Source organism: Sceloporus occidentalis, unplaced genomic scaffold, assembly GCF_023333645.1.
Source record: "Sceloporus occidentalis isolate IW3139 unplaced genomic scaffold, rSceOcc1.0.p SCAF_1, whole genome shotgun sequence".
Classification (NCBI taxonomy): Eukaryota; Metazoa; Chordata; class Lepidosauria; order Squamata; family Phrynosomatidae; genus Sceloporus; species Sceloporus occidentalis.
The window spans coordinates 24,196,778-24,216,659 of record NW_028316981.1 but is presented as its reverse complement, the minus strand read 5'-3'; the positions used below and the strand labels follow the sequence as shown (position 1 = coordinate 24,216,659).

The 19,882-nt window shown below is 43.9% G+C and overlaps 1 protein-coding gene across 4 annotated transcripts in view; it reads right to left on the bottom strand.

Annotated features, from left to right (window-relative positions):
• LOC149321215 (plexin-B1-like) overlaps window positions 1-19,882 on the bottom strand; it is a 221,080-nt gene that overhangs the window by 29,912 nt on the left and 171,286 nt on the right. For all 4 annotated transcript variants that reach the window (XM_089517440.1, XM_089517430.1, XM_089517450.1 and 1 more), the window contains 7 exons: window positions 18,663-18,829; window positions 9,944-10,095; window positions 7,622-7,727; window positions 5,827-5,963; window positions 3,823-3,999; window positions 1,500-1,668; window positions 32-274 (listed from right to left, as the gene is read on the bottom strand). In XM_089517440.1, the coding sequence (XP_089373566.1) occupies window positions 32-274; window positions 1,500-1,668; window positions 3,823-3,999; window positions 5,827-5,963; window positions 7,622-7,727; window positions 9,944-10,095; window positions 18,663-18,829 (1,151 nt within the window). The remainder of the gene's footprint in view (window positions 1-31; window positions 275-1,499; window positions 1,669-3,822; window positions 4,000-5,826; window positions 5,964-7,621; window positions 7,728-9,943; window positions 10,096-18,662; window positions 18,830-19,882) is intronic.

The following is a 19,882-nucleotide window of genomic DNA, read 5'->3' as shown; positions in this document are numbered from 1 at the left end:
CATAGTGCCTCCTGTTTACTGCTCCATTTACCTCTACTGAGATGACACTTCCAGGCTTGTGACGATAGGGTTTGCTTTGATCCTCTGTGTTGAGTGGCTTCAGGATGGGGTCCACCTCATAGGAGAAGCCATTTGGATGCAAGGAGTTAAAATCAAAGATGAGATTATCCAGGACAAACTCCAGTTTTACTTGGATGGAGTGAGGCTGCTGTTGAATGGCTGGTGTTTTGCACAAGATGAGATGGGAGGAGTTAACATCACAGGGCTCTTCAAGCTAGGGTCAGAAATGAAGAGGCATGAACAGCTGGATTCTGCTTGTTATTCTTCCAGAGATAGTCCATTCCCAGGACCCTCTGCAGTAGGAATAATCTCTGGGGTGGCCCTTGGTGAATGGTGGGAGATGCAGGACAGACAAAATCAAGTAGCACTTCTTAAATAACATGGTTCAAGGTAAGGAGATCTGCAGCCCCAACCCCCTTTTCTGATACCCCAGAAGTTTAATTTTTTCAGATAAAAATCTGAATCCAAAACGTCATCTAGAGCAGCAGTAACATTTAAAATACTGCTGGCTCCCTTAGAACCCTGATTAGAGCTGGGCAACTTGTGACTCTCCAGATATTGCTCAGTACTTTGAGCTGAACTTCACATTCAAACATGGGCATTTGCTGTTTTTGCAGCAAATATTTATGTCGCTTTTGACATAAACTTTGCAGCAAGTTTTAAAAAAGCTTTTAAAAGAAATTTTCCAGGCTCTGTCACCAGAACTCTGACCCTGGTTGCAGGAGCAGTATCCTAGCTCAGTGGTTCCCAACTTTGACTCCCCAAACAATGTTGGACTTCAGCTCCCAGAAGTCCTAGCCAGCACACCCAACGACAAGGAATTCTGGGAACTGTAGTCTGATCATATCATGGGTCCTCCCTGTGCAACTTGACTGTAGGTAGGTCCACATTGACATGACTTTGGCTCTGCTCCCCTGCCTAAACTTCCAGCCGAGGTTCACCAGTAATGCCCCTGCATCATACACATTTAGGCTGACATCCTCTTAGTGACATATGTAAGCATAAGGCCAACATATGCTTATATGTCTTTTTGTGGTTATTGCGGGGATTGATATCTCTTTTCTCCCTCTGAAATGACTAAATACCTTATCCCATAACTCAATGTTTCATTAGGATAGCTCTTCCTCCATGGTCACCAAGTGGCTGGTGGAGAGTGGCAATTCTTAGCAGATGGTTTCATTGTCCTGTGTTCAGCTATGAGGATGTAGCCAGATGCCCCCCCCCCTCCATACTGCCCAGTGGCTGTCCACCAGCCACTGAATAGCTGAAGTGAGAGAAGTTACTGTAATGAAACAGTGAATCCCCAGGTTGGTGAGAGGGGAGCTATGGCACAGAATTGTCTGTGGGAGTTTAATGCTGTGCTTGGTGATACAAGATCTTGGCCTCAGTGAGCCCCAGCCTGGCACAAGATACATACACTAGCTGCTTGGGCAACTTACTGATTGGACACTGCAGATAGCATTATTCAGACATTCTGTCTCATGAATAATTCTACGCCATCTTCTTAGGTCCCGGCGTCGGCGCTCCGGTGGTGAAACCATTACCCGGATTCTGGGCTGCTGCACAACATCAAGGTTATGTCCGTGAACTCGGATCACTCTTCCTCCACTGAAAACACACAAATGCATTTTGGAGACTGCAATAAATGGAGTTGGGATTCTGCAGCTTCAGGATCTTCCCTTGAATGGAAGGCCCTTGGCTGAGTAGTGGAGCACATATTTTACATTCAGAAGGTCTTGTGTTCAATCCAGGGCATTTTCAAATAGAATTTGGAACATACACTGTAGAATGAAACCACGGAGAGGAGCTACCAGCTAGTGACAACCAGATTTTCTCAAGTTGATGTTCTCTATCTCCCCACCATCTCCAGGCACCATGGTCAATTACTCTCTGGGGATGATGGGATTCATTCTCCAAAACCATCTAAGGAGGCACCAGGCTTAAAAATATTAATGCAGACAATCCTGAGTTAGTGTGATTCAGTAAATGTCAGCTTTTCTATGCTCTCACCAGCTTTGGTGAATGAGGGTATTGCTCCTCAAATAAGATTTTCCAGAGAATGGAACATTGAAAATTATTCACACTGAGAACTTTAATATAAATATCTGCTATGTTCTCTTTCTCTTGATAACTTTCTCTGCTTCTTTTATTTGGCTGCTGAAACTATATTTCCAAATGCTCAGTTACTAGAAAATGCTAGAAATTTGAGAATGGAAGGAACATTTATTTGGACAAGCTTATTTGGTCAACCATAGTTATGTCTCTGGTTTCCACCTACAGGCTAATCAGCTCTCCATAGGCTTAACAGTGTGACTTATGGAAAATCTCATGAAACCTGAGGGACAAGATGCTTCCAAGGACATCTGCACATCTGCCCACCTTTGCAACCATCAATGCCTTGTAGAGGGAATGAAGGTTTAAGGTGAGGGTCAGTATGGTGCAGTGATTAGAGTACTGAGCTAAGATTGAGCAAGAATTTCTGTTGGATCATAGCTAACTTCAAGCAAGAGACTCATCATGCTGACAGGGCAGGGCATGGCAGGTAAGGCCTCTAGCATCTCCAGGTAAAAGGGCTGTGGGAGGAGAGGAATTCTTGACCAGAGACATTTGAGAGTTTCTGTCATTAAGAATAGCAGTTATTGAAACCATATAAAGCCTGCATTGGCTTAATTGCCAGTTGACCAGAGCTTGAGAAAAGTTATTTTTAAGTCTGTAATTTCCAGAATTCCTCAGCTAGTGTGGCGATCCAAAAAAGTATCTTCCCCAAAGCTCTGCATTTGGTTCATTTGCCTCTCCTTTCACCTGCAGGAACAACAACCAGGCTTCAAACATAAACTATATGCAAAGGGATCTTGTAGCACCTTTGAAACTATGTGAGAGAAAGAATTTGTATCATAAGCTTTCATAGACTGAGTCTACTGAGTCTGTATGGATCTGATGCAATAGATGCAGTCAATGAAAGCTCATGCTACAACTTTCTTCTCTTAGGGTGGGTCTGTAATGGACACAATATTCCAGGCTGCTCCCGGAGTATTCTGGCCCTGGTGCTGCCCTGATTCCCCCCCCCCCCCCCATTACTCTGGAGTGATGCCAGGTGGCTGTCTATACATGTGTCCTGCTGTGTTGCCTAGCACCCCCGTGTTGCTCCCTCTGAGGTCAAAAATGAGGTGCCCAGTGTTGACCATATGGCTGGGCACCGTGTGACCTCAGAGAGAGAGGCTCACAATAGCAGCATAGTAGGACGCTGTGTAAACAGCTGCCTCATGTTGCTCTGGAGTGCTCTGGATTTTCCTTGAAAATCTAGAACAAAAGCGAAATCTTTTAAATCCACTTTAAAGCAGGGATAGCCAAGATTTGATGTGGAGCTGGTCTCATGTCATGAAGACAGTTTGCAGTCAAACTGGAGTTTTGGTCCTGCGTTGTGAAGACAGGACTCTTTGAGGGTGGGGGGAACTGATTAATTTGGCCCATGGAGAAAAGCCCTCAGTTGGTCTCCAAGATGCTAAAAGTTCCCTTTGTATTCTGATATAAACAAACAGCCTTTGAATTTAAGCTTTATGTGTGGGAATATCATGAGTATAGGTGAGCCAAAGAACCTGTATCTCTCCATATGTCGTTGGACTCCGGTATGAATCAGCTGTGGCCAGCTTGGCCAGTGATTAGATGTGATGTGAGCTATGGTTCAGGAGCATGTGGAAGGCCACAGGTTCCTCACTCCCAGAATCAGGCCTTGCCTCAAAATTATCAAATCTAACTTGTTACCTGTGGTAACTCTTGGCTGGTTCTGCATATGTGATGTTGGGGTCCAGAGTATACTTGAAGAGGGAATGTTCCAGTCTCCGTTCTTGATCCCCATACTTGATTGTGACCGGAAGTGTTACAGATGCATTACTTGGACTTGTTACACACTGCAGTGCATCCTCCTGCATTTCAGAACGACTAGAGGGAGAAGTAAGAGAAAGGGGGCTAATTGCATTTATATATGGATTTATTTGTTGCTTTTTTTTAAAAAAAAATCTCAACTAGACATTCAGAAAAGTTGGACTATGTCTCCCTGGGCATTCTGGAGATGTAGTCCAACTTCTCTTCTAAACAACATTGCAAAAAGAAAAGAAGGAAGCCATCCCTACCTACTCTCTTTCAGGGTTTGAGTTTTTGTACAGTGTTTCATTAGTGATATCACACTAGTAACTGCCCATAATGGGGCAGTTTTGGTATGGAGGCTGTATCCAGTCTGAGGGTAGATGGGGGTCATGTGTCCATCATACCCAACATGCAGAATCCCCTCAAGGGACCTTGGGGTGTATGCAACCAGGTCATGCCCAGTTCAGGGGCAAATGGCTCTGGTTCAGAGCCACATAATAGTTTCCACCCAAACATATTCTTGCATCTATCATTATTGTGCTATCCAACACACAGGCTGGGTGAATAAGTTTTGACCAATGGGCTGACCAAACAATGGGATGCCATTGGCTGGCAGTGTTGACCAGTGCCTGGACCCAGACCCATACTGTGGGTCAAACCTATTTGGCTATAACAAAAGTGTGGCCTCTTTCATATCAACAGAATGTGGTCTGCACTAATTCTTGTCAAACGTGAAGCTCCACACTTGTTACTGGGTGTGCAAATGCAATCTAAGAAGCAACTTAAGGTTTTTAGTCACACCCTGGTGACTTTCACAACCTGTGCAAATTATGTTCCAACCCACTGGGGTGCACCCAAATATGGAGTGGTGAGATGTATATTTGTGAGTATGCTTAAGTAAAATAAAAAATAAGGGAAAGTGGAACATATTCCTGGATTCAGTCTTGCTAAGGGGTTAGGATATGTGCCTGAAGCTAAACAGTTAAAGAAAATGAAAGAGAGAGAAAGAATTACATAGGCACAGCTTGTGTGTGTGTGTGTGTGTGTGTGTGAGAGAGAGAGAGAGAGAGAGAGAGAGAGAGAGAGAGAGAGAGAGCTTTGAGGATCTCCCTCCCCTGTCAGAAATTTTCTGGTTCCTTTTTTTGAATTTATTTTAAAAAATCAGAAAAATTCAAACTATTTTCTTCTTAAAAATCAAAAGCTAAATTTCTAGGCCTTTTTATGGAGACATTAAATAAAACTACGAAACCAAGATGAGCCACAGTGGGGAATTCTGTGAGTTGTGGTCTAATTCAGGCTGTAGCTGCCTCTCCCAGAGGGCTCCTTGCAGTCCTGCCCCTTGGCAAACAGTGAGATATGGGAATCATCTATATTGGCACCATGTGTGCATGCGCGCACACATGCCTTCAAGTCACATGTTGACTTATGGCAGGGTTTTCTTAGGCAGGGAATACTCAAAGAGGTGCTCTGGTAGTTCCTTCCTCTGAAATACAGCCTACACACCTGGTATTTTCTGGCAGTCCCCCATCCAAGTAAGACCCATAACTGACCCTGCTTAGCTTTGAATATCAGATGGGATGTGGTGCTGTAGAGTTTAATAATTTTATTTTTTTAAAAAATATTTCTACCAATATAAGACCCAATGCTTAGGAACATGGTGGGAGGCTATATCCCAAGAAGTTCTGTTAAGACCAGAACTTGGAAAAGTGGCCTTCTTAAAAAATGCAGCTCCCAGAATGTACCAGACAACATGACCCCACTGGGGGATTTAGAGAGTTGTATTCCAAAAATATCTTTTCCAAGCCCCAATTAAATTATGAGCTCAACCACTGCATCCACATCCCCTGCCACTGGTCAACTTTGGTAAAGCTTATGTTTCCTGACACCACCATTTCTTCTTACATGTAACAAGGGAAGATTCCGATCAGAATGCTGATTTTGCTGGGGTTTCCTGTCAGGAGCTTGGAGCCCTTCAGTGTCAGGCAGGTCCCTCCAGCCTTGGGACCTCGGGATGGAGAAATAGATTTCAGCTCCGGGTCCTGCGTAGAAAGGCAAGGGAGGCATAAATGTTAAAGAAATGGACGGTGTGCATAGCAAAATTTCATCCTCTTTCAAACTAGTGGCATTTTAAAAACTAGTACGAAGAACAAATGGGGACTTTAGCCATCCACAAGTCAGGCTGCTTCCGTGTTTATTATCATACTTCCTGCTCCAGAAATAAAACATATTCAGCTCCGTGTCTTCAGGCAGGTGTCCTAAATGTTTTATGTATTTTTGGGACCAGCAGCGCCCCATGCGCTGATGTAAAGCTGGCACAAGGAAGTGATAGGAAACATGCCTTTTCTGTTTGCTGAAGGAGTCACAATGATGGGGCCATGTGAGAGTGATCACAAAATTAAGAATTGTACAAATCAGCTTCCAGATCCTGCAGCACAACCATGAAAACCTGCAGCACTTCCAATGCTGTTGGACTAGAATCCCAACCAGCCCCAGCCAAAATGATCAGTGGCCAGGGATGATAACTGTAATTGTAGCCTAACAGCATCTAAAGAACCACAAGTTCTCCATTCCTGTCTTTGGCTGGTAATGAACTGACTTTTAATCTAATACAACAAATGCAAGGAAAGGCACACATTACATGGCAGGAACCCATTCTGTGTAAAAGCAGGATTGATATGTGTGGACCATCTAAGTAGTATATATGTGCATATATGTGCATGAATCATGCGAGTATCTTAGCTATACAGGTCCAAATGCTAGTGCAGGACACAATGGGCAAGAACTATTTGAGTGACCATGTCAAACAGTAGCATGATTTATTCAGTGCGCATTCTTTTATTATGACTGCAGAGGCCCAATGATGCTCAAGCAATTAGTCTGAGTAACTTTTAACTGGAAGGGTCCTAGCATAAATGAAACAAATTAAAATAAATACAACCTGTTGAAAGCAATACAACCATTGTATCCCACAATGGAGAGTTAGGTCTAGATATTTCAGAACACTCGAGGGTGCCAGTGATATCAACAGCCCCCTACCATGTCTCCTTTTTCTAGTACTAGTACCAGGCAAGGAAGAGCTGCATTCATACAAACCCAACGAGTATAGTAAACAGGTAGAGGAGGTGGCTAGCACTAAGAGAATATGAAAAAGAGTGATTATGTACATCAAGCTATATGCATGTAGGTCAGAAGTGGGAGACATGGTGCTCAGGGGCAACATACACCCCACAACTATTTTTTCATCCTACACCATTTACCCGCTATTCCTGAATGTTGCTGGATATAGCAGTGGCAAGAAAATGTTCCAGTAGTTTACCTTTAAAACAGGTCACATGGATAGCATATGTACCTTTACCCAGTGTATGTGCTGTGCACAATGAGAAGATAATTATTACGTAGAATGATCAATGCACCGAGGAACTCTTTCTCCCCTGTCCCTTTCAACACATTGATACTGGAGGGCAGAACAAGCCAGGCATTGCCCCATGTTTTCTAGAGATTTACTTTGTGAGCAGAGCACACATAAGCAGGGCTATGGTGTCACTGTACTGTCATGGCCAGTATAACTGGCACTCAACATTGGGGAGACCACAGTGTGTCAATCTCACACCATGTATTCTTTAGGAACTGCTGCTTAGTATGTTCCACAGTGTCTTGCTGCAGCCTGAGAGTTACTGACAACAGACAGCCACCTTACCTGGTATGTGAACACATGAGCAGAGACTCCCTGTCCTCCTCCGGGAACCTCCACGACTACATGCCCGGACCTCTCTGTGCCACTTCCGCCCGTGGTGCATACGATACTGCAGGACAAGGGCAGAAGAGAGGATGGAGAAGAATCCCCCACCAAGGTGCACCACATGGGCTGCTCTAAACCTGAGTTAATGAGAGGGGGGCACTTTTAGCTCTTGGCCTGGCTGTGGAGGAGACTTCACCCACCTGGATAGTCATGCTGGTAAGCTTTTTTAAAAACTTCCTCCGCAGTCTTGTGCCTTGGCTTGCTTAAACAAACCACCTGCAGTTATTTCAATTTGCAAAGATCTTTTGACAGTACAGTAGAACATGGTGTAGATCACATAACCTGGGCACATGTCAATGGGGATGGGTGCTCCTAACTTGTAGCAGGGATATGCTTTATTAGACAGCCTTTGGGCACCTTCCAGTTCCATGGGTCTATGAACTGCTTCTACCAAACTCTTTTTCTAAGATCAGAATAAATAATTCCTAGGGACTGGGAGTTCATGCTGTCCCCCAAACTCACTGGATGCCATATGCCCTTGCCATTGCTATGCTGCTAAAATCTGGCAATGTTCTAAAATGAGGACCGCTACTTGTTATGAGGACCACTACTTGTTAAAGTGTGCAGAAATGCAGACCGTGTTTTTAAGCTGATTTGTGTTCCAATAAGTTCTAATCAGACTAGTAACATGGGATAACCTCTCTGAGTATCTTATTTTAAAGCAGGAGTGCTTATTAAAGATCTCTTTGGTGGCAAATTAAAACAAAAAAGCAAATTTTCATCAGCACCACAGCAAATTTGGTAGCAGGCACCTTTCAGAGCCTGCAACCAAGCCATGGAGGGAGGGTTGCATGAGGCCAACAGTCCTCCTGTTGCTCACCCTCGCTCTAGCCAAATCTTTGAGCTTTCCTCCAGTCTCCAACATGGAGACAAACTAATAAAATGGGTATCTCAGAAATTGATAGATATCAGTGGGACAGTTATCACTGTGACACATCAGATCCATGAACTTAGCACTGAGGATGAGTTTGGATTGAAGAACTAGGGGTTTGTTGCTGTGTGCCTTCAAGTTGTTTCTGACTTATGGTGAACCTAAGGCAACCCTATCACCTGGTTTTCTTGGCATGATTTCTTTGGAAACGCAACTGCGTTTCTCTGAGAGTGAGAATGTGATTTGTGAAGGTCACCCTGTGGATTTCCATGGCCAAGTGGGGATTTGAACCCTGGTTTCCCAGAGTCCTAGACCAACACTCAAACCACAACACCACCACACTGTCTCAGTATCTACACATTTCAAGAACAAAATGACCAGTACCAGGTCACACTGCTACTTATGGATACCTGTCCACATTAGAAATCATTCTTGGACTGTAGTTCCCGCTAAGCCAACATGGCCAAAGGTCAAGGATGAGGTGAGAAGTCATCCAACAAAATTTGGAGGACTAAAGACTCCACACCTGTCAGAAATCTTTCTGTTTTCCTGCCTTGGCAGCTGTCAATAACAGTAACTATCAAAGGCATCAAAACTTTTGTGTATTTCTGTCTCATTGATGTGATTGTTGATCAAAGAAACAAGGAGTTTCTTTGACCTACAGGCAAACACATTTGGGAATTAATGGCTGATACAGAAGGATTTAGCTTTTCCCTCCCCACTTGGAACAAGGCAGTGCCTTTTCTGGCCCATCTGGCTTTGAGACTCCAAGTAGCCTTCAAAAAGGAAAAGGCTAGAAACATGTCTGCCCAGAGTTTTGCTCTGGATGTCCTTTGTAGGACTCCTTTCACTCCCTTACATCTGCCAATTCCTCCTTGACTCTTTTCTCCTTCTTGATGCCTGTCCTGTAATCTGCTACTTATCTCTGCACAACCACTTTCTGTCTCTCAACCTGGCCCTGTGAATGCACATTAGGTCCCATCTTGAGTCTGTTATACAAATGCAATGGCACTGGACATGATTAGGATGGCCACGTGAGGAAGTGGACAGGGCTCCTGTATCTTTAATAGTTGTATGGAAGAAAGAATTTCAGCAGAAGAAGCTCAAATGACAAAGTACACCTGCTGAAATATTCTTTGTCCATACAGCTACTAAGGGCACAGGAGACCTGCTCTCTTTTTCACGGGGCCACAGTTGATACAGCTAGAGCAGCATGAAATGGGAATGCAGGTGGAGAGAAAAGAAACTATTTTTTAGGGTAGACATAAACTTCCAATCAGTGCTGAACACAGGATAGTGAACTATACAATATCTGCTTATTCCTATGAGCCCATAGGAAATGTGCTTACCTGCTGGAAATCTCATACACCAGAGCATCAACCGCACAGGGGATTCCTGCCACAGTGACTGTCTCTGCAATATCTTGGTGCTTCTGACCAAGGTTTGAGCCAGTGATGGTGATTCTGGTGCCACCTTCTGTCAGCCCAGTTAAAGGATAAACCTGAGAGGGATGACAAAACATGTGTAAGCTTAGAATTTAGATAGACCTTCCATACATTATCTACCATCCTACACAAATGCACACGAGACCAATGCATAACATGTGATGGATATCCAGAGCTTGGAAAAATTACTTTTTTGGACTACAACTTCCAATATCCCACTGGCTATGCTGTCAGGGTGCTTTTATCCAATTCTGGAAGTTATCATCCAAACAAGAAACTTTTCAATCTCTGGATATGATCACTGTACTCTTGTTTGTAAAACTGGCTGGTGTTTCCAGACTACTGAGCCAGTAGCTGGTAGTCCACCTCTGTATTCAGCACAGCCTTTCTCCTTGCTTTTAAACCCCATCCCTTCCTAGCCCTGCATGATCTAGACTGGAAACACATAGGCTCAAAACACACTGTAGAAATAACCAAGTTTGAGACTACATTAACTGTCATGGCTTAGTGGTAGGGAATCCTGGGAACTGTAGTTTATTGTGGCACCAGAGTTCTCTGACAGAGAAGGCTAAATGTCTCACAAAACTACAGTTCTCAGAATGCCCTAGCATTGAGCCAGGTCAATTAAAGCGGTGGAGTATTTCTGCAGTGTGTTTTGGACCATAGTCAAAACATGGCTTTTATTTGCAAACTTTGGCCTAGAATTCCAACAGATGTTCTTCAAGGGATGGAGATGCACATATACACAGGCATGCAATCTGCTCTTTTGCTTTATTGTTTCCAGACAGGTAGCCCTGTTAATCTGTTCCAGCAATAGCAGTAAAGTGTCTTCAGAAGCCTTTAAGACTATTCCATGTACTGTGGCAGAAGCTTTCTTTGATGGGAGCCCAATTCTGAGGACTAAACTCCCTGTTGATGTTGTGTTGAGTCATTTATGAGTTATGGTAACCCTAAGGACTTAAGGGTTTTCTTGGTAAGATTTGTTCAGATGGGGTTTGCCCCTGCCTTCCCCTGAGGCTGAGAGAATGTGACTTACCTAAGATCACCCAGTGGGTTTCCATGGCTGAGTGGAGATTCAAACTCTGGTCTCCAGAACTGTAGTCCAAACCTCAAACCACTATGCCATGCTGACTCTCACAAAACTCCTTGCATCTGATAACTTCCTCCAGCCCATAAAAATATATCCTGTACTCGATTTTGCTAGTCTTTAAAATATTGAAAGACTCTCTGTTTGATTTTTACTCTGTTAATTTATATTCCTACCTCAAGGTCAACTACTCTTTAAATTTCTGCCTCTCTACCATGGCTTTATCTTCTTTCTTTATTTCTTTCTCTTCCTTGCTCTCTCTGCTTTACATAAGCTTATCACCAGCAGAGATCTCTGTCTTTTGTCCTCTCCTTCCACTCTTGCTCTTTTTTTCCTGCCTCACTCACTCTGCCCTCTCTATTCATTAAGCCACTACTCTCTTTCCTCCCTCCAAGTTCATCTTCAAGACCTACATCTTCAGCAGAGCTCTTTCACTTCTTTTAAAATTGAAAATGGTATTGATTTTTCTCTTCAAGGTTACAACTGTGAAAATGCCTTTCAAAACACTCAAGAGATTGTTTGTTTCCTTGACTAGTTGTGGCAGAGATGCTTGTCATGATATATTTGTGGGAGTAGGGACTGATCTTTTCCTGCATTTTCTTTTTTCACCATTTTTAATGGTTTTATTTTTTATCAATGGTATGGTATAGAGATATTTTGTACATATTGGTTTCCATTTCCTGAATGCAAAATCTACCATACACCATTGCCATACACCATAAGTAGTTTTATAAGACTGAGACAAAAACAAAGGAGAACTTGTCATCAATGTCTTCAGTAGTTTCATGAAAGCACATGCTCCATTTGTGAAATTTTGAACAACTAACAATATTTGATAGCTTTTACTAATCCAGAATCCTCACTCTCTCTGAAGCACACACTTTTCTCTTTGATTAGCCAGGATAAGCTGCTGATGTGCCTAAAAAGAGTAGTGACTGATGAGGATTTTGTTTTTAGTACATTAGTATATTATTTTTATTAGTAGTAGTATGTTTTGGAGCTACAATTCTCACAATCCTCCAGCCAACAAGGCTACAAATGTTTTTTTCACTCAGTTACAAAGTCATAGTCAGGCCCAATCTGTCAGATTCTGATCAACTCAGTCCCCTTATTGTGGTGGGAAATAAGCTGTCTTTTTGAAGATAGAACAAGCTGAAATCTGGAACTACAGTCAGAGGCAAGGCAATGCACTTTTGCCTCTCACTCTCAGCTCAGAGTTGGAGAGGGGAAATGGAGCTACACAGGCTTCCTCTAATCCCTAGTGAGAGCAACAATGATCATGAACAAGAGTAAAAATGTGGAAGTGCATGCAGTTTACTGCTTTAGAGGGAAGGTATTTCTATTCCCCCCAGCCCCCAAAGAATTATTGACCTGAAAACTGAACGATGAGAACATTCAGTGCAAAACAAGTAGAGTTGTCACCCAATTGTAGAAACTGAAGCTAATTAATCATTATGAAATTGTAAATGAGTTGCTGTTGTTAATGACCTTCAGTCAACCCTGATTCATAGTGACCCTGTGGATGAGACATTTCAAAGACTCCCTATCCTCCACTGCTATGCTTAGGTCCTGCAAAATCAGGCCTCTCTCCTCCTTGCTTGAGTCCATCTGTAAAGTCGAAGTTGAATCCATCCATTTGGCTTGCTGTCTTCCTCTCTGTCTACTACTCTCTTCCTTTCCTATCATTACTGTCTTTTCAAATGAGTCGTGCTTTCTCATGATGTAGCCAAAGTACAACAACTGTACAGGAATACCTGGTTAATCTAAATGAATAGAAGTCTCCAGGACCAGATGAATTACATCCAAAGGTAACTGGCAAATGTAATATTGGAGCCATAGAATCATAGAATCATAGAATCGTAGAGTTGGAAGAGACCACTAGGGCCATCCAGTCCAACCCCCTGCCATGCAGGAAATCCAAATCAAAGCATCCCTGACAGATGGCCATCCAGCCTCTGCTTAAAGACCTCCAAGGAAGGAGGCTCTATCACCTTCCGAGGAAGTGCATTCCACTGCCGAACAGCCCTTACTGTCAGGAAGTTCCTCCTAATGTTCAGATGGAATCTCTTTTCCTGTAGCTTGCATCCATTGTTCTGGGTCCTGTTCTCTGGAGCAGCAGAAAACAAGCTTGCTCCCTCCTCAATATGACATCCTTTCAAATATTTAAACAGGGCTATCATATCACCTCTTAACCTTCTTTTCTCCAGGCTAAACATCCCCAGCTCCCCAAGTCATTCCTCATAGGGCATGGTTTCCAGACCCTTCACCATTTTAGTCGACCTCCTTTGGACACGCTCCAGTTTCTCAATGTCCTTTCTGAATTGTGGTGCCCAGAACTGGACACAATATTCTAGGTGGGGCCTGACCAAAGCAGAATACAGTGGCACTATTACTTCTCTTGATCTAGACACTATACTTCTATTGATGCAGCCTAAAATAGCATTGGCCTTTTTAGCTGCCGCATCACACTGTTCACTCATGTTCAACTTGTGGTCTACTTGGACTCCTAGATCCCTTTCACACGTAGTTTCATTCAGCCAGGTGTCACCCATCCTATATCTGTGCATTTTATTTTTCCGCCCTAAGTGCAATACCTTACATTTCTCTGTGTTGAATTTCATTTTGTTAGCTTTGGCCCAGCTTTCTAGTCTATTCAGGTCATTTTGAATCTTGATCCTGTCCTCTGGGGTATTAGCTATTCCCCCTAATTTGGTGTCATCTGCAAATTTGATAAGTATGCTCCCAATTCTGTCATCCAGGTCATTGATAAAGATGTTGAATAGCACTGGGCCCAGGACAGAGCCCTGTGGGACCCCACTGGTCACTTCTCTCCAGGATGAAAAGGAGCCATTGTTGAGCATCCTTTGGGTTCGGCCGGTCAACCAATTACAGATCCATTTAACAGTTCTTTTGTCTAGCCCACATTTTACAAGCTTGTTTGCAAGAATGTCATGGGAAACCTTGTCAAAGGCCTTACTGAAATCAAGATATACTATATCCACAGCATTCCCTTCATCTACCAAGCTGGTAATTTTATCAAAGAAAGAGATTAGATTTGTCTGGCATGACTTGTTTCTCTGAAACCCATGTTGACTTTTTGTGATTATGGCATTGCCTTCTACATGTTCACAGACTCTCTGTTTAATGATCTGCTCCAGAATCTTTCCTAGAACTGATGTCAGACTAACTGGACGATAATTGTTGGGATCCTCTTTTTTCTCCTTTTTGAAGATGGGGACAACGTTTGCCCTTCGCCAGTCTGCTGGGATCTCTCCTGTTCTCCAGGAGTTTTCAAATATGATTGCCAATGGCTCCGATATTACTTTTGCCAGTTCTTTTAATACCCTTGGATGGAGTTCATCTGGTCCCGGAGACTTAAATTCATTTAGATTAACAAGGTGTTCCTCTACTATCTCTTTACTTATTCTGTGCTGAAATTCTCCTATTCTGTCCTCTGCTCCATTATCCTCAGGTTGAGCACCCTTTGCCTTTTCTGAGAAGACTGAGGCAAAGAAGGTGTTGAGTAATTCTGCCTTTTCTCTATCTCCTGTTAGCATTTTGCAATCTTCTCCACGCAGTGGCCCTACCGTTTCCTTCTTCTTCCTCTTGCTGCGGACATATCCAAAAAAGCCCTTTTTATTGTTCTTAACCTCTCTAGCAAGCCTGAGTTCATTCTGCGCTTTAGCTTTTCTGACTTTACCCCTACACATGCCTGCTATTTCTTTGAATTCCTTTTTCTTGATTTCCCCCTTTTTCCATTTCTTATACATGTTCCGTTTCAAACTTAGCTCGGTTGAAAGTTCCTTAGTCATCCATCCTGGTTTCTTGAGACACCTCCCGTTTTTCTTTATCACTGGAACTGTTTGAAATTGTGCCTTCAGTATCTCCCTTTTGAGAAAGTCCCATCCGTCCTGAACTCCTTTAATTTTTAGTATTTCTGACCATGGAATCGCCCTCAATACTTCTCTAAATTTACTGAAATCTGCTCTCCTAAAGTCTAGGATGCGTGTCTGACTCTGCCTGGCTTCTCCTTTCCACTGTATTACAAACTCCAGGAGAACATGGTCACTTCCACCTAATGATCCCACCACTTGCACCCCATTAACCAAGTCATCCTTGTTGGTTAGGATCAGATCTAAAATAGCTGACCTCCTTGTTGCCTCTTCCACCTTTTGGACCATGAAATTGTCTTCCAGGCAAGTGAGGAATTTGCTAGACCTTGAGGATTTTGCTGAGTTTGACTTCCAGCAAATATCAGGATAGTTGAAGTCGCCCATCACTACTACATCTCTCTTTTCTGACTGTGTGGTCATCTGTTCTAGAAAGATATCATCCAATTCCTCAGTCTGACTTGGGGGTCTGTCGTAGACTCCCACCGTAACACCCTTGTTGTTTCCCTCCCCTTTGATTCTTATCCAGATGCTCTCCACCTGGCTTCCATGATTGATGTCCAGGATCTCTTCACTGGTGTAAATATCTCTGACATATAGTGCTATTCCTCCTCCTTTCCTGTTTGGCCTATTTCTCTTAATAAGGTTATACCCCTCTATTTCCACATTCCAATCATGAGACTCATCCCACCAGGTTTCAGTGATGCCTATTATATCATATTTGCTTTGTTGTACTAGGAGTTCGAGTTCATCTTGCTTATTTCCCATGCTCTGTGCATTAGTGTAGAGACATCACAGACCATGGTTCCCTTTTACTTGCTGCCTGTGCAAGTTTTTTTGCCTCCCACTGCTGGGTCCTTGCACTGTTTGCCTTGTTTCCTCTATGTCAGTTTGACTATTTTCGCCATCCCTTTCGCCTTCCTTAATATTGTCTCCCTTCCCCTCGGAACTCAGTTTAAAGCTCTCCTGATCAAGTTCTTGAGACTGTTGGCAAAAACATTTCTTCCAACTGGCGTGAGATGCAACCCGTCTGTTGCAAGAAGTCCCTCCTCATGGAACCGCAGCCCATGATCGAAGAATCCAAACCCTTCTCGGCGGCACCATCTGCGAAGCCAGTTGTTCACATCTGCTATTTTCCTCTCCCTTCCTGGACCATGCCCTTCAACTGGCAGAAGAGACGAGATGACAACCTGTACATCCATTCCTTTCAGCTTCCTACCAAGCACCTCGTAATCCCTTTTGATGTTCTGAATGCTGTGTCTTGCAGTATCATTAGTTCCCACGTGGACCAAAAGGAAGGGGTATTGGTCAGTAGGCTTGACCAGTCTTGTCAGCCTCTCTGTCACATCACGGATCTTTGCGCCTGGAAGACAACACACCTCTCGAGACATCTTGTCAGGCCTACAAATCACTGCTTCTGTACCCCTCAGCAAGGAGTCCCCCACTACGACCACACGCCTCCTCCGAGGCTTAGCAGCGACTGTTCCCTCGGGTGGGACTCTCAGGCTCCCCTGCTCTGTCCCTGAAGCCTGTCCATGCTGCTCTTCTTCATCCTCCTTGATAAGGGAAAGAGCTTCGAATCGATTCTCGAGCTGCAAGCTCCCCGAACAATTCCTTCTTGGCTTACTTCTCTTTGTGACATTCCTCCAGCTGTCTGCCTCCTCTGTTTGGCAAGTGACCTCTTCCACCCTAGCATCTTCCTCTGCGTGGTACTCATCCAAGATGGTTAGTTCTATTGTGTCCAGGAAATCCTCTTGTTCCCTAATATGCTGAAGTGTAGCTACTCTGGACTCCAGCTGCTGCACTTTCTCCTCCAAGAGTGCTACCAACTTGCACTTGGTGCATGTGAAGTTCTCCACTTCTGTAGGCAAGAAGAGAAACATCCCACAAGAGTTGCAGGTGACTGCGGCAGATCCCTCGTTGTCCATACTGCAAAGTCTTTAGTAATAAATATAACAGTCAATCTACTGGGAATACTTCTTTAAAGGTAAGTACTGGCTGCTATCTTACACTTAAAGGGAAGGTTCTGTTTCAATATCTGATTCTAACCTGATGCCAATTGAGCAGAGTTGTTGAGTTAAAGAAAATAAAAATTTGTGCGCCGTTAGGTGCGCGGCTCTGGAAGGTGGTATATAAAGCTAGTCTGCTAGCTCCGCCCCCTTGTGACTCACAGATGTGACTCACAGAAGCTCCGCCCCTTCAGCAACGAGCATACGGTCTCAAGCACACGGTCTCAAAATGGCTGCCAAGCAGCTCCTCTCCTTCTCCTCTCTCTGGCCGGACTGTTCTGGAAGGCTCTGGAAGCTGGTATATAAAGCTAGTCTGCTAGCTCCGCCCCCTTGTGACTCACAGATGTGACTCACAGAAGCTCCGCCCCTTCAGCAACGAGCACACGGTCTCAAGCACACGGTCTCAAAATGGCTGCCAAGCAGCTCCTCTCCTTCTCCTCTCTCTGGCCGGACTGGCAATAATCTTTGAGAACTCCTGGAGAACAGAAGTACTAGCAGACTGGAATAGGGCAAACATTGTCCTGATCCTCCAAAAGGGGAAAAAGGCGAATCCCAACAATTATTATCTAGTTAGTCTGACATCAATACCAGGAAAGATGTTAAGAAGGCAATGCCATAATCACAAAAAGTCAACATGGGTTTCAGAGAAACAAGTCATTCAAGATAAATCTGATCTCTTTTTTTGATAAAATTACCAACTTGGTAGGATGAAGGAAATGCTGTGGATATAGTATATGGTGGAGGTGGTGTAGCATCCAGCTGTATTCCTGCAACAACAATCACCCCCATGGCCTCCCAAGGTCTCCCAGAAGTCACAGAGGAAGATCTCACTGCTGTGCAGGAAAATAGCTGGATGCTTCCCTAATGCCATTCCCAGGCCAGTGGGGTGTATCAGCTAAAACAAGGGTAGGCAACCTGCGGCCCGCGGGCCGGATGCGGCCCGGCGAGGCCTTGGGACCGGCCCCAGCCCGGTCCTGCTGCCGAATGCCACCGGGGCCTTTGGGGGGCAATTGTCTATAGAAGCCTCAGAAACATGCATTTATATTAACATTTTTTAAAAAATCAGCAAATTTTTTCGCATGTCCTCCATTTTTTAAAAAAAGTATCTTCCATTTGAAAAGTTTGTCCTACATTTGTCCGGGTTTATTTATATATTTAATTTTTAAAAATAATTATTTAATTATTTATTTTTTGGCTTCGGCCCCCCAGTTGTCTGAGGGACAGCAACCCGGCCCCCGGCTCAAAAAGATTGCCTACCCCTGAGCTAAAAGGTGAGTTGTGTGGGAGAAAGGCAGAGTGCCCTAGCTCCTCCTGATGGAACTTCACAATCAGCCTTCAGGTCACAGTGTCTGTTAAATATTAAAGCCCTGTCCTATAGTTGACCTAGCAACCCTCAAAGTGTTTCTATTGCCAGCAGCCATTTCTACTATAATTGTGGCAAGCCCAATGACTCATCAGGCTATTTGAGAGGCATCCTGGATTCCTGTAGATTCCTTCATCAAACTTCTGGCTTCCATTGCACTGGGCTCAGATTCTTGGTCTGCTTCCACAGAAGGTAATGCTACAACTTCTTTTGCTCTATTAGTCTCAAAGGTGCTGCACAATCCCTTTGCATATTGTAGTGTCCTGTTACTCACAGCATGAATGAGAGGGGCTGGGCATACGCCTGCGACCTCTTCTTTACAGGAGTCCTGGAACAGACAGCTGGGCTGCTCCCCTCCACACCACACACAGTTATACTTGGCATCTGCAGTTTGGCAGCGGCTGCAATCCAAGTGTCCCACAGAGCAATTGTAGAGGGTCACTGTAAAGGAGGAGACATATAAAGGCCAGGCACTGGTGAGGCATATTGTACTATCCTTTCAATATATAAATTAGGCCAGCTGAGGCAACAGACACAGAAAAGCTAGTCTAGTCTCTCTCTGCCTACTCAAAGTTAGGATCTCAAGACACCAAATGTTATGGCAAAGATCAGGAATAGCCTAAGGTTTTTCTGCCTGAGATAAAAGACTAGGTTAGATGGTGAGGGTTATTTTTAAACACTAAATCATAGGTCCTCCCTTCACATCAGATCAGTGACTGCATGAAAAATCTTGGTTATGGATGAGAGTTGACCCAAGACATATTGCTGCCTGAAGTGAAGAACAAGATGATGCACCCTCCCACTCCATTATGGCAGTCAATGCTCATGATGGTACAGCAGGGGTAGGCAACCTGCAGCCTGCGGGCCGGATGCGGCCCGGCGAGGCCTTGGGACCGGCCCCAGCCCAGTCCTACCGCCGATTGCAGCCGGGGCCTTTGGGGGGCAATTGTCTATAGAAGCCTCAGAAACATGCATTTATATTAACATTTTTTAAAAAATCAGCAAATTTTTTTGCGTGTCCTCCATTTTTTTTAAAAAAGTGTCTTCCATTTGAAAATTTTGTCCTACATTTGTCCTGGTTTATTTATATATTTAATTTTAAAAAAAAATATTTAATTTTTTTTTTTTTTTGCTTCGGCCCCCCAGTTGTCTGAGGGACAGCAACCCGGCCCCCGGCTCAAAAAGATTGCCTACCCCTGTGGTACAGTATCCTCCATCACACTTGGACTCGATAGGGTAATGGGCATAGGGTAGGTTGCATAGCATACAAAGCTCTCCTCCAGTACTTTGCCATCGCTTCCCAATTTCTGCCACCTGAGGTGACCACCTTGTTTTGCCTGATGATAGGACCAGTCTTCATAACCCACTCCAGTTAAACACTGTTCCGCTTAATGAATGCTTATGTAATTGGGAGGTTGGAAAAGGAGAGCAATTTTCTTGGACTATCTTTCAATGAACCTGTCTGCCATTACTGGTTATCTCCTGCTATTTTTG